Here is an 11,664-nt window from a genome sequence, read left to right as displayed (position 1 = left end):
AAAAAGGCAGCATTTCATAAACCAAAGGGGTTGAAATCACCTATAAAGGTGCCTAAAAGCGGGCTACACAATATTTTTAATTCGAATGCCCTTTTCTATTGCATACTTTTCGACAGCGCGTGAGCTATCTTTTTTTCTTTGCATTTTATTAGGCATTTTAAATGTTGATTTGCACTCTGCTGTATTTAAAAAGCTTTATTTAATATTTGTGGTATTTTTATTATACAATATTAAATTTATAGTACCAGATACAAAACGCAAATATACAATCCTCTTATTCCGTTTTATTTCCCCTTCTTAGAAGAATACACATTCAGATTTGAATAAAAAATTCACAACTTCTTGGGGGTTGAACTACAATAATGAGGTACGTAATTGCAGAACACTTTCCACACTCTGCATTTCCTTTTCCCCCCATTTTCCCCACTCGGTTTCACCAGGGCTGGGGGTTGGAGAGCATTTAAGGAACTGATAAGTGCTTTAAGCCTTTGTGCCCATGACTGTCCTGTTACCGGTTTCTCGTCTCTACTGCTCCCCAGATGAAATGAAATACAATCATTAATTCCGTTCTGCCAGTGGCAAAAGTCCGGCTAAGCCTTACCCTTCGCACGGCTGTTTTTCCAAGGAAAACTGGGTGGGGCTTGGGGGCTATTCTATGCCCATCTCCTTCGGTATCTGCAACTTATGTAGTTTGGTTTTTCCGGCGCGGAGCGGGGGGCCTGTTAAAACATTAAATGAGCAACTCATTTACAAACTCAAACAGCGCTCATAAATTCAACTAAATATCATGAACACAATGTAAATTTAAAGTTCAAATCGCATTAATCATTTTTCGCAAAGGGCTTTTCCCCCTCCTCAGAAAGGAAAGTTCTCCGGGGTCTTGGCGACAACTTGCGGCGCTTCCCACTGAGATGAGACACTTGGGATTTGATTATGCCACCGGCTGCATTCAATTATGGCGGGCGAAAATACCCTTTGAGAGGAGCTAATGGCCAATAAATGCACTGGCTTAAATGCAGTTCTTTAATATTAATCATGAAAGTTTAAGGCACAGCTTTTATAACAAATGAATAAGTTTTTATTCTTGATTAACAGTAGTAAGCTTACCGGCACAAAAACACTCTGTTAAATATTTTTTTATTTTAAATTTATTAGACTTCTTAGTCTGAATATAATTTTTGATAGCCTGTTCAGTACAAGCACACTATGTTTAATTTTCAATCTTAATCTTTGTTTTAAATATATGTTAGATATTTTACTTATTTATTCGGATAATGCAATTTATTTGTAAGCATTTTTTAATTTTTTATATTTAAATTTGTTTTATAAATTTAGGTTCTCCTGTACCTTATAGTTGAATAATTTATAAATAATAATAAATATTATTATGACAGTTATTTTTCGAAATAGCTGAGAAATATAGAAATAATAATTTAAAAAAAAGAGAAAAAAATCAGAAAAATATAATAAATAAATATATATAAAACATATTAATATGATATATTAATATGATGCTATAATATTTAATAACTCACTTTCCTAAATGAACACATAAACTTAAACAAATATTAATATTCCCTGAAAAAACGGACAAATAAACTACCTCTTGAAGTGTATGCCGAGGATAAACCCTCAATCATATTTATTATTTCACCCCTGGCTCTCTCCTCGCCCCTAATCCCTTTCAAATCCTATTACAGGGTATCACTGGCAGCTTTCCCCCCATCGGAGTCACAGTTTTTAGCCGCCGGCAGGATGAAAACTTGACTGAAGTTTATTTCGGTTAGTCTTTGGACTTAGGAGTTGAAAGCAAAGTCTGCAATTCAAGTTGCATTAATCATCAACTTGTTTCAACCGCACTCACAGATACGCACACGCCTGCATTTCCTTTTCGAACTTGGACTTTTATTGACTGCGCACCTGTGTGGGTGAGGTCCTGCGAGCGCAGCCCGTGTGCGTCCCGGGCAAGGGCGGGCAGGTGTGGGTGTATAACGCGCTTCTAATAGACTGCATTCCAGTGAGTTCGCCTGGCTGGGTTTTTGGTTTGTCGGTCTGGTTTGGCTTGGTTTGGCCGGGTTTGGCCGGGTTTGCCTTGGTTTGGCCGGGTTCGGTTTCGTTTGGTCTCCAGCTTGGGTCGGGTCTCGTTTTCGGCTCCGTGACCGGTCCGTTTATAAATTATCAGGCAGCAGCCAGTGACTTTTGCATGGTCGCCCGGGACCGCAGCAGCTCATAAATGAAACCACAAAGTCACTTTAAGTGCATGCCACATAAATCCAACTCAAACATGTAAAGCAACATTTATGGATGGCTGAAGTCTGCGCATATGCACCTAAGTATATATTCATTAGTTACGCTCCGCCGGCAAAAACTTTAATTCCATTTGGGCAATTTCAATTCGGCCCGCTGCTAATGAAGTGCAAATTACACAAAGCCAAATTGCTTTAATAAAAATGCTAAACAAAAGTGGCGCACACCGAAAAAATGGTGGAGAAAAAAGAACAGAACAACTTTTCCATGCATTTTCCGCTCTCTGTTCTTTTGTTACAACAAACTCAAACACATTTTCACTTTGCTTTGAGGGCTCCAGCCGTTTTTCTTTATTTTTCTGTTTTCTATTTTCCATTTTTTTTTTTTTTTTTTTTGTGTTTGTGGGGCATGCAAATTTTCCATGTGAGTTTACACTGACGTGCGTAAAAGTTATTGTTTCAAATTTTGCACTTTCTATTGGAGTTCAGGATGAATATCATACCGGGCCAGCCAAAAAAAAGGGAAGAAAATAATAAAAAACTAACCCATTTCCCTCCCAATTTGGCACAAGGCAAAAGGGGGCAACAAAAAAGGTAGTAAAATATTTTGAAAAATGGTTTTTTAACGCCGACTGCATAAAAAATAGCCAAGAATAGGGGCGTTGAGAATGTCCAATAGCGACTCCAAAAATACCTAGTTTTATATACATTTTTGAAAAGTTCCTATTATTCTAAAAACTAAAATTAAACGTTCGATTTCTTCATAGCTTTTTTTGAATAAATTGGCAAGCCATTGGAAAAAATCTAATAAATTACTCAGCAGCCAGGCTGAAAAGCCAAAAAATATTATGAAAATACTCCTGGCCAATTATGACTACGCCATAATATTTAACCAAATTAAATGCGGCCTAATTCGCAACTTTCGCCCATAAAATGGCCATCATTGATAGATCGTTTCAACGCTTGCCAAATGCAACAAACCAAATCATTCGAGCTGGTTTTTTTTTGTCCGCCCTCCGGTCAAACGGCAAAAAAGTGGAAAAAATTGTTAAATTCTAACACAAGGCTGAAAAACTCTTTGAGGTGAGGCGTAAAAAATGGCCCCAACGCATGTGAGTGTGCGAGTGTGAATTGTAAAACAAACGAAAGATGAAACTACAGCTGAAAGCGGCCCGAAAATTGCTGCCCTTTGTGCCCGGTTACAGTTTAACCCATCGAAGCCCCCTCAGCTTAGGGCCGCTAAAACCCGAATCAGAAAACGGAACCGGAACTGCGAAACCAGTCGGGAAAAAGGGAGAGAAATCCTGCAAAAAGAATGCCGAGGCAAACAGATGCCAGTTGCGAGAAACCGAAAAGTGCCCAAAATGCCAGCACTGGGTGAAATGTTAAAGGAAATGCTCACTGTGAGCAATGAAAATTTGATTTTATAACAGGAATTTTGATTGGTTGCACTCGCACAATTTCCAAAGAGCAGCTCGGCAGGCCAGAGGAGCGGGGTTTCGGTCTTCTAGCGAGTAAAAACCTGTAACCGTAAGATATGATTATGTTAAAAGCAAGTTGGGTTATCCAATCCTATTAAAACTCGCGTTATTATTCCATAAATTTAATATTCGATGTAGGCAGCTGGCTGGGCTAAGGTCCCTTCTTAAGGGATCTCCAGGGGTCCTGGGACAACAAGCTCCGCTCTCCAGACTTTTCTATATAAATCATGTAGAGTAAACCTTGGCTTGGCACTACTTGCCGGCCTCCTTCCTGAACTGGTCAATCACGACCACCCGGTATTTGGCAAAAATCGACTTTGAAAAAGATTTATTTAGTCAAGTCAAAAGCCATTGCCTACTATGTTCAAAAGCAGCTACAAGTTGAAAGCAAGAGCCTACTAAGCCATAAATATATTTGGATCGCAAATACCCAGCCTGCGAAATGATGACCACGCTTACTTTAGGACTGTCCTTCAAAATCTGTATGGGCCGCGTTTGCATACTACCACCCATTAAGGCACCCCTTTGGCCATATCAGATATACTCGTGAGACAGAAGACACGTGTTGGCCACGAAAAAGCCAACCGAGGCCAGAATCAGAGGATTTGAAGGCATATGTGGGAAATATCGTTTATTAATATCCCATAATACTCATTAGTTAATTTTTTACTCTTACGACCCTTTGGACTGGGCTTGGACCACTTGGCTGGGGTTCGGGGATCTGTTGGTTATGTCCCCCTTGGAACACGCATCCTGGTGTCTGCGAATCCCTGGTGGGTAATGGGCCCCTAGGAGCTACTCGTCTAGGGTGGGAGGAACCTCAGATTGGTTAGGGGCCACCTGGAACCACGAGTGATGGGTTTCGGGAGCTGCTGCTTGGACTTGGAAGCCTTGGAAGCCTTGGCACCCTTGGAAGCCTTGGAACCCTTGGAAGCCTTGGGACCCTTGGAAGCCTTGGAAGCCTTGGGACCCTTGGGACCCTATTAAGCCTTGGGATCCTTGGAAGCCTTGGAAGCCTTGGGACCCTTGGAAGCCTTGGAAGCACGAGGGCTGTGGTTGGAGTACGAAGCTTTGAGCAGTGGCACCTTGGAACCACGACACTTGGTGTTGGGGCGCCGCGTCTTGGGCTTGGGCCCACTGGGAGCAAGGGAAACTGGCCACCTCGTCCGCGGCTGTCTGCGATCCATATTTTCGCTTCTTCTGCATCCACCGCGGCTTAGGTAAAGAACTCCCCTTCAGGCTCTTCTTGTACTTGGAGCCCGCGTGGCTCGGTCTACCATGCTTGGCACTCTTGGCCACCTTCCTTGAGCGAGTGGCACTCATTGCTTCTGGGTCCTGCGGAAAGGGGCTTTGTTACCAGTATCGGAAGTTATCAAAAGAACACTAACCATGGAGATCGCCATCATCTTTTCAATTTCAGATTTCATATCTATATTTTCCAAAAAGTTCATAATGGTGCCTATCAAAAAGTTGGTTAATTAGGTATATTTTTGAAACAAATTGTTTGCACTTCTTTCTAGTTACTTTAAATCAAATTACTTGTGTCTTGTATGAAGTAGTGCCTGGAAAAAAGGCTGAAAAATTGTTGGAAACCGAAATTTTTTTTCCTAAGCGAAAGTATGTGTTTACTGGACACAAGTTTAGTACAAACTGAGGGAATCTCGGCCTCAGCTCGACGAACTGAAATTTCGCTTGGAATGAAGGCTCTGTGCTACTGTGATTGGTTTCTGATTGAACGAGTTGAAATACTTTACGATCTAAGTAATTGATTTCAACTTGATTATATCCCTAACCTGCTTCAAGCAATTTCATATTTTTTCATGTTACCTACTGAAAAGACCTCCTTTCTAGGATAGCTTTTTTCAATAATACCTAACATACAAATAATATTTGCTAGTATGGCTTAGAAAACCACAGATTAATACGGTTTCAATAGTTTAAATGGCAATCAAGAAAATTAGGCCAACTAAAGAGGGCTCTTGTGAAAACACGAGTGCAGAGTGCGGGACGGACTCATTGGAGCGCCAGCTGTTGATGTTACCAATTAAGCGGGCACTTTAAATTTTAATTAGCTACCGAAGAGGGGCACTTAATTAATTACTAAAAAGGCGCACACACGCACTCGCGAGCGGGCGACTAAAACTTGACGAGGTCGTGTCCACCCGGCGCCGCCCACCGAATGAGTTATAATGCAGGGTCATAAATAATAATAAATATGAATCGAGTGCGCCGGGCTGGCAAATAAACATGCATTAATATGCGGCCAAGGATGTGAGAATAGGGAGGGAAAAATTAAAAATACAAGCAGATGTATGTGTGCTTGTGTGTTTGGGTACACACTGGATAATTAACGACACTTGCGACTCGCGTCTGCAGGCAAAACATTTGACAAATGGCCAAAACAGGGGCTCGGGCGTGGGAGAGGTCCTGCGAGTCCTGGGAGCAGCTGCCGCCTGTCAGTTGAATTTAAAGCCCGCCACTGTGAATCTGCGAGCTGCACAACTTGCTTGCCGGGCGAGAAGCGTTCTTACTTGCTTACTTCCCACTTTGGCAGATATTCATAAAATTTGCATGGGTCGGCACTAGGAACTGCGGGGGCGTGTCCAAGGGCGGCAGGAGAACACCTCAAGTTGAGCGAACATGAAGGGTCGCAGCCAGGCCGGAAAAAGGGCGAACACAACAGTGGAGGCACTGAGAAAAAATGCTGCGCTAACCCTTTACATATTTTTGGACTTATAAATTTTTATTTTAGGTATTTAATTACATGCGGAAAATTATTTGGCCTCTCAAATTAAATATTTCGGGATTTTTAAATAATTTTTGAAGGCAACAGTAAAGACAGGATTTACATTTAAATGTTTTGGAATTTATAAATAATTTTTTAAAAATATTAAATTGCGGATTGTTTTTTGTTGTCTCCCAAATAATAATTTAAAAGTGATTTTGCCTTGATTTAAAATAAAATAAAAATGAACAAAAATACGTAAATAAATATATAAATACGTTTAGAATAAAAACGAATTCGACATTTTATGTGAATATGTAAAAATTATAGTAGCATTTAGAATAATAATAATAATATAAACTGATAAACTTATGTGGAAAATGATATTAATCTAAAATATTTATAAATTATTTGTTAAAATAAAAAAAGGGTTTTTTCGGTTTCAAGCCAAAGGTTTGTACATTAGTTGTCCGTTTAAAATAAATACTCAATATATTACAAATAAGTAAATAACAAGTGGCTTTTTTTTTTGAAAATACAGAAAATTCCAAAGCTCTTATTATTAAAACGATTTCAAATTTTTATGTTATAAATTTATTCCGTAATTAAAAGTAAGTAACTATTTTTCCCGAGTTTTTAGTTAAAAGTATCCATTGTACATATTAATTTAATAACGAAGAAACATTACTTGTAAGTATATGAGCTATCAAAAAGTCCCAAAATGATTAAAGAGCTAATTAGATTTTGTGCCAGTGCCGAGCTGAGAAAAGCTTTGAGCCAGAATTGAAGCCAGGCTGAATCGAGCGTAGCACAGCCATGAAAAGGCAAGCTGCAAGCAATGAAACCGAACCAGGAGCATCCATATCCATACAGATGGCTTCCGGTGGCAGGATCCCTGCCAGTCCGACACCAACCAAAGCCACCCCCTCCCCCTCCCCTCTATATCCTGCCTAACACCACGTCCTGTCCGCCCCTCCCCGAAAGGGGGGGCGTGGCAGACACACACAGACTCGGAGTTCAGTGTTTAATTAATGTACGGATTTTGGGTTTCCTTTTGTGCAATCAGAGTGCAAATCAACTGTCAATAAGGCACTGAGCACACACACACTCGAACGGTCTGTCCTGAAAGTGCGATTGAATACATTTGCCCCGACCTATATACACATGTATACACTTAACTACATGGGCGCCGAATATTTTTCATCTTTTTTCGCCCTCATCTTATTTTTATTTCGTGCTTACATTTTAGCTGCTCTCTGATTTTCCCTTTCGGGTTAGCTGCAATTTGTGAGCTTGTCAAATAAATTGGTAATTCGAGCTGCACACACTCGCACACTCGGCCACACAGTCGCACAGCAATTACGTTTCACAAACGCTGCCAGTTACGTAACACAATCCAAGGAAAATAACTTACAGCCAGTCAAATTGCGTATACGTAACGTTAGCCGAGCGCCAAATTGGTTTGCAGTATTTTGTAGATTTATTATTTGCGTATGACAAGCGTGCCCTTAACAAGAGATGCATTCAAATTAAAAGAAAATGACAGTTTGAAAATTCCCAATTCAATTATCATTTATGATTTTATTAAATTAAATTAATTAACAAATACATAAAAAAATGTTTAAAAAAGAAGTAATCTTAAGCAAAAATTATACTTCTAAGATAGTTTTAAGCAAAGTTATAGAACAAAGAAGACAATAAATTGCCGGATTTAAAATCTAACCTTAGGATTGGCAAAATCTGTGAATTATCGGGGCAAAGGCCTGCCTTAACAACTGCCTTTCTAATTAATGGTAGGGGCAAAGAAGACTAAATTGCAATTTGCCCGGACGTAAACTATTGGGCGCGCTGCGTTTAAAGTATCATCAATTCGCGGATCCGCAAGACGAAGTTGCCGCTGTTGTGGCGGCTCTGACAAGGTTAAGTGTCCTTTAAGGCAGCTGCGACAGGCGGAGGCGCAAACAAAGCGCCTGCCTCGTCCTGTCCCATTGTCCTTTGGTCCTGTCTTTTGTTGTCAGCTGAGCACAGCAGCCGCAAGATGGCCGCCGAGCGACTCACACACCCGAAACGCACACTGGGCAAACACTAAACTGTCGCCGCTTTGAAGTCCTTTTTCAGTTCCCACAGTTTTCGGAAGGCATACCATTTCACTTGCCAAATAATAATATTAAAAAAAAATGTAATAATATTATTTATAATTACTTATTAATTTATACAAACTATGAATCAAATCATAAAATATTAACCTGAAAATAATTTAAACCAATTGGTTTTGTTTATTTTTCTCATATTATATTTTAACCTTTTCTTATTCTTTAACATTTTTAAAAAGCTCTTAACATAACTAAATTTAATATATTTTCAATATTAATGAGGGTATTTTAAATGTCGCTATCGAGTGCGAGCCCCTTGCCTTGCGTTTTATGATTATTGTGCTTTTTCCCTCGCTTTTTGTTCTTTATCCCCGTTTTATGTGTCAAGTTTGCCTGTTGCGCTTCCTGGCCGCCTTTGTCCTCTGGCAGGACTTTCCACTCGCCGGGCGACAAGGAAAACAAATAACAAAATAAAAACCATTGCCTCGCCTTAATTAAAAAGTTAAATTTTGTGTTCCCCTGCCTGTGGAACTTGGCGGCAGTTTTGTTCTACAAGAGAGCTGCAGGGGCGTGTTGCTGGGGCAGCGAGGCTCTGTTGCCATTTTGAACACAGAAAGGCGATGTCGTTGGCCGGCTGACAGCCCAGACTTTCGACTCGAGCCAGCGACTGCAGTTCAACAATCTGGCCATCTCAATACCACTGAATCTCGCAGTGAGGGAATGCTGGCACTTTTACCGAGTTAAACGAAAAACACCTTTTTAAAGGTGTCCAAAAGTATGCAGTAAAAAATGTAACATTTTATTTAGAAATGCAACCGAAATTGTTGCATACTTAAGTGCTTCAAAATGCATCTTCTGTTTTGTAAACATAATTAAATTTTAAAAATATTTTTTCTAAAATTTATTGAAACTCATTTGTTGTCAAGCCTAATTATATTAAATAAATGCTTTTTAAATTATATTTTATATACTTTAAATAAAACAGTTTTAACTTCCTTTTTTACTTAAAAACAAAAAACCGTTTTAAAGTAATACCATTAAAGATTGTACATAATTCTTGATCGTCTTGTGGGGACTTAAAGCTCTTTATATTTTAATCTTCATGGCCATCATCATTATTTTCCTCCTAATTTCAGTATTTTTTCCACTTTGAACCCGCGGGCGAAGAGCCGTAATTGAATAAAGACATTTAGCCGATATTTATTTAAAGTGAATTATTTTGTATTTCACCAAACGCCACCGCCATCCGTCAATCATGGCGAGTTTTCAAAATTCCAATTTTGCCGGAAAACAGTCCGAGATAAAAGGGAATCGCATAATCAGCCGTGTTCTGCGGCCGCCCCTCTATTTTTCCGCCCCCAGAAACCGAAAAACAGCGACATGGACATTTCCCTCTAATTGGCATTAGGCAAAAGTTTGCAGCCACAGCGAGCACGGGCATCAGCCTTGATGGTTTTCAAATAAAATTAACACTGAAATTATTTTAGTGCGTCAACTTTAAGCCGCTTAGCTGCCACTCGCTGGCTCCCACAACATGGCTGCACTCAGCAGAAAGCCATTAACCTCTTCCCCCACAGAAAAGGAACACTTGACTCGCCATCTAGTGGCAAACCAAACTTTTACTGAATAAAAATTTAAATCGACTGACCCGATCAGCGGTGGCTAGAAAAACAGGAAAATGTGTATGCAGCTGGGTCGAAATTAAAAAGTGGCATGTTCCTAAGGCACCAAAATAAATATACTTTATGTGAAATATCCAGTTTCTCTATGGCGCCTGGATTAAATGTTTACCGTCATGAGAAATACGACTGTTCAATGCAGAAACCAATCACAGTAGCACAGAGCCTTCATTCCAAGCGAAATTTCAGTTCGTCAAGCTAAGGCCAAGATTCCCTCAGTTTGTACTAAACTTGTGTCCAGTAAACACATACTTTCGCTTAGGAAAAAAAATTTCGGTTTCCAACAATTTTCCTGCCTTTTTTCCAGGCACTATTTCATACAAGACACAAGTAATTTGATTTAAAGTAACTAGAAAGAAGTGGAAACAATTTGTTTCATAAATATACCCACTTAACCAACTTTTTGATAGGCACCATTATGAACTTTTTGGAAACTATAGATATGAAATCTGAAATTGAAAAGATGATGGCGATCTCCATGGTTAGTGTTCTTTTGATAACTTCCGATACTGGTAACAAAGCCCCTTTCCGCAGAACCCAGAAGCAATGAGTGCCACTCGCTCAAGGAAGGTGGCCAAGAGTGCCAAGCATGGTAGACCGAGCCACGCGGGCTCCAAGTACAAGAAGAGCCTGAAGGGGAGTTCTTTACCTAAGCCGCGGTGGATGCAGAAGAAGCGAAAATATGGATCGCAGACAGCCGCGGACGAGGTGGCCAGTTCCCCTTGCTCCCAGTGGGCCCAAGCCCAAGACGCGGCGCCCCAACACCAAGTGTCGTGGTTCCAAGGTGCCACTGCTCAAAGCTTCGTACTCCAACCACAGCCCTCGTGCTTCCAAGGCTTCCAAGGGTCCCAAGGCTTCCAAGGCTTCCAAGGATCCCAAGGCTTAATAGGGTCCCAAGGGTCCCAAGGGTCCCAAGGGTCCCAAGGCTTCCAAGGCTTCCAAGGCTTCCAAGGGTCCCAAGGCTTCCAAGGGTTCCAAGGCTTCCAAGGGTGCCAAGGCTTCCAAGGCTTCCAAGCCCAAGCAGCAGCTCCCGAAACCCATCACTCGTGGTTCCAGGTGGCCCCTAACCAATCTGAGGTTCCTCCCACCCTAGACGAGTAGCTCCTAGGGGCCCATTACCCACCAGAGATTCGCAGACACCAGGATGCGTGTTCCAAGGGGGACATAACCAACAGATCCCCGAACCCCAGCCAAGTGGTCCAAGCCCAGTCCAAAGGGTCGTAAGAGTAAAAAATTAACTAATGAGTATTATGGGATATTAATAAACGATATTTCCCACATATGCCTTCAAGTCCTCTGATTCTGGCCTCGGTTGGCTTTTTCGTGGCCAACTCATGTCTTCTGTCTCACGAGTATATCTGATATAGCCGAAAGAGGTCCAAAGGGGAGCCTTAATGGGTGGTAGTATGCAAACGCGGTCCCTACAGATTTTGAAGTCCA

General features: G+C 40.8%; 2 protein-coding genes and 1 long non-coding RNA gene across 10 annotated transcripts; 1 reads left to right on the top strand and 2 right to left on the bottom strand.

Annotated features, from left to right (window-relative positions):
- Positions 1–283: 283 nt before the first annotated feature.
- On the bottom strand, positions 284–1,182 carry LOC127010946 (uncharacterized). Its single transcript, XR_007763902.1, has 3 exons — positions 1,108–1,182; positions 602–719; positions 284–528 (listed from the first exon to the last, which is right to left on the bottom strand). It is a non-coding gene; the product is annotated as an uncharacterized LOC127010946 (long non-coding RNA).
- Positions 1,183–4,341: 3,159 nt separating this feature from the next.
- Positions 4,342–5,408, bottom strand: LOC108021946 (uncharacterized). Of its 3 annotated transcripts, none has more exons than XM_044093252.2 (3): positions 5,252–5,408; positions 5,116–5,186; positions 4,342–5,062 (listed from the first exon to the last, which is right to left on the bottom strand). In XM_044093252.2, exons 2-3 carry the CDS (start codon positions 5,176–5,178, stop codon positions 4,523–4,525), a joined length of 603 nt encoding a protein of 200 aa, XP_043949187.2. In that variant the 5' UTR covers positions 5,179–5,186; positions 5,252–5,408; the 3' UTR covers positions 4,342–4,522. The 3 variants fall into 3 exon arrangements, with proteins under 3 accessions (XP_043949187.2, XP_043949188.2, XP_050742943.1); XM_044093253.2 differs by having other exon boundaries at positions 5,267–5,404; XM_050886986.1 differs by having other exon boundaries at positions 5,116–5,390.
- Positions 5,409–10,433: 5,025 nt separating this feature from the next.
- LOC108021933 (uncharacterized) lies at positions 10,434–11,506 on the top strand. Of its 6 annotated transcripts, XM_050886961.1 has the most exons (4): positions 10,434–10,705; positions 10,759–11,086; positions 11,168–11,185; positions 11,231–11,506. In XM_050886961.1, the coding sequence occupies exons 1-4, from the start codon at positions 10,643–10,645 to the stop codon at positions 11,323–11,325; spliced, it is 504 nt and encodes a 167-aa protein (XP_050742918.1). In that variant the 5' UTR covers positions 10,434–10,642; the 3' UTR covers positions 11,326–11,506. The 6 variants fall into 6 exon arrangements, with proteins under 6 accessions (XP_050742918.1, XP_043949193.2, XP_043949195.2 ...); XM_044093258.2 differs by having other exon boundaries at positions 10,434–10,569; positions 10,635–10,705; positions 10,759–11,506; XM_044093260.2 differs by having other exon boundaries at positions 10,759–11,185.
- Positions 11,507–11,664: the final 158 nt, after the last annotated feature.

Source organism: Drosophila biarmipes, chromosome X (assembly GCF_025231255.1).
Source record: "Drosophila biarmipes strain raj3 chromosome X, RU_DBia_V1.1, whole genome shotgun sequence".
In the NCBI taxonomy this organism is placed as follows: domain Eukaryota; kingdom Metazoa; phylum Arthropoda; class Insecta; order Diptera; family Drosophilidae; genus Drosophila; species Drosophila biarmipes.
Note: the sequence above shows the minus strand (reverse complement) of the source record. Positions and strands in the feature narration are given on the sequence as shown.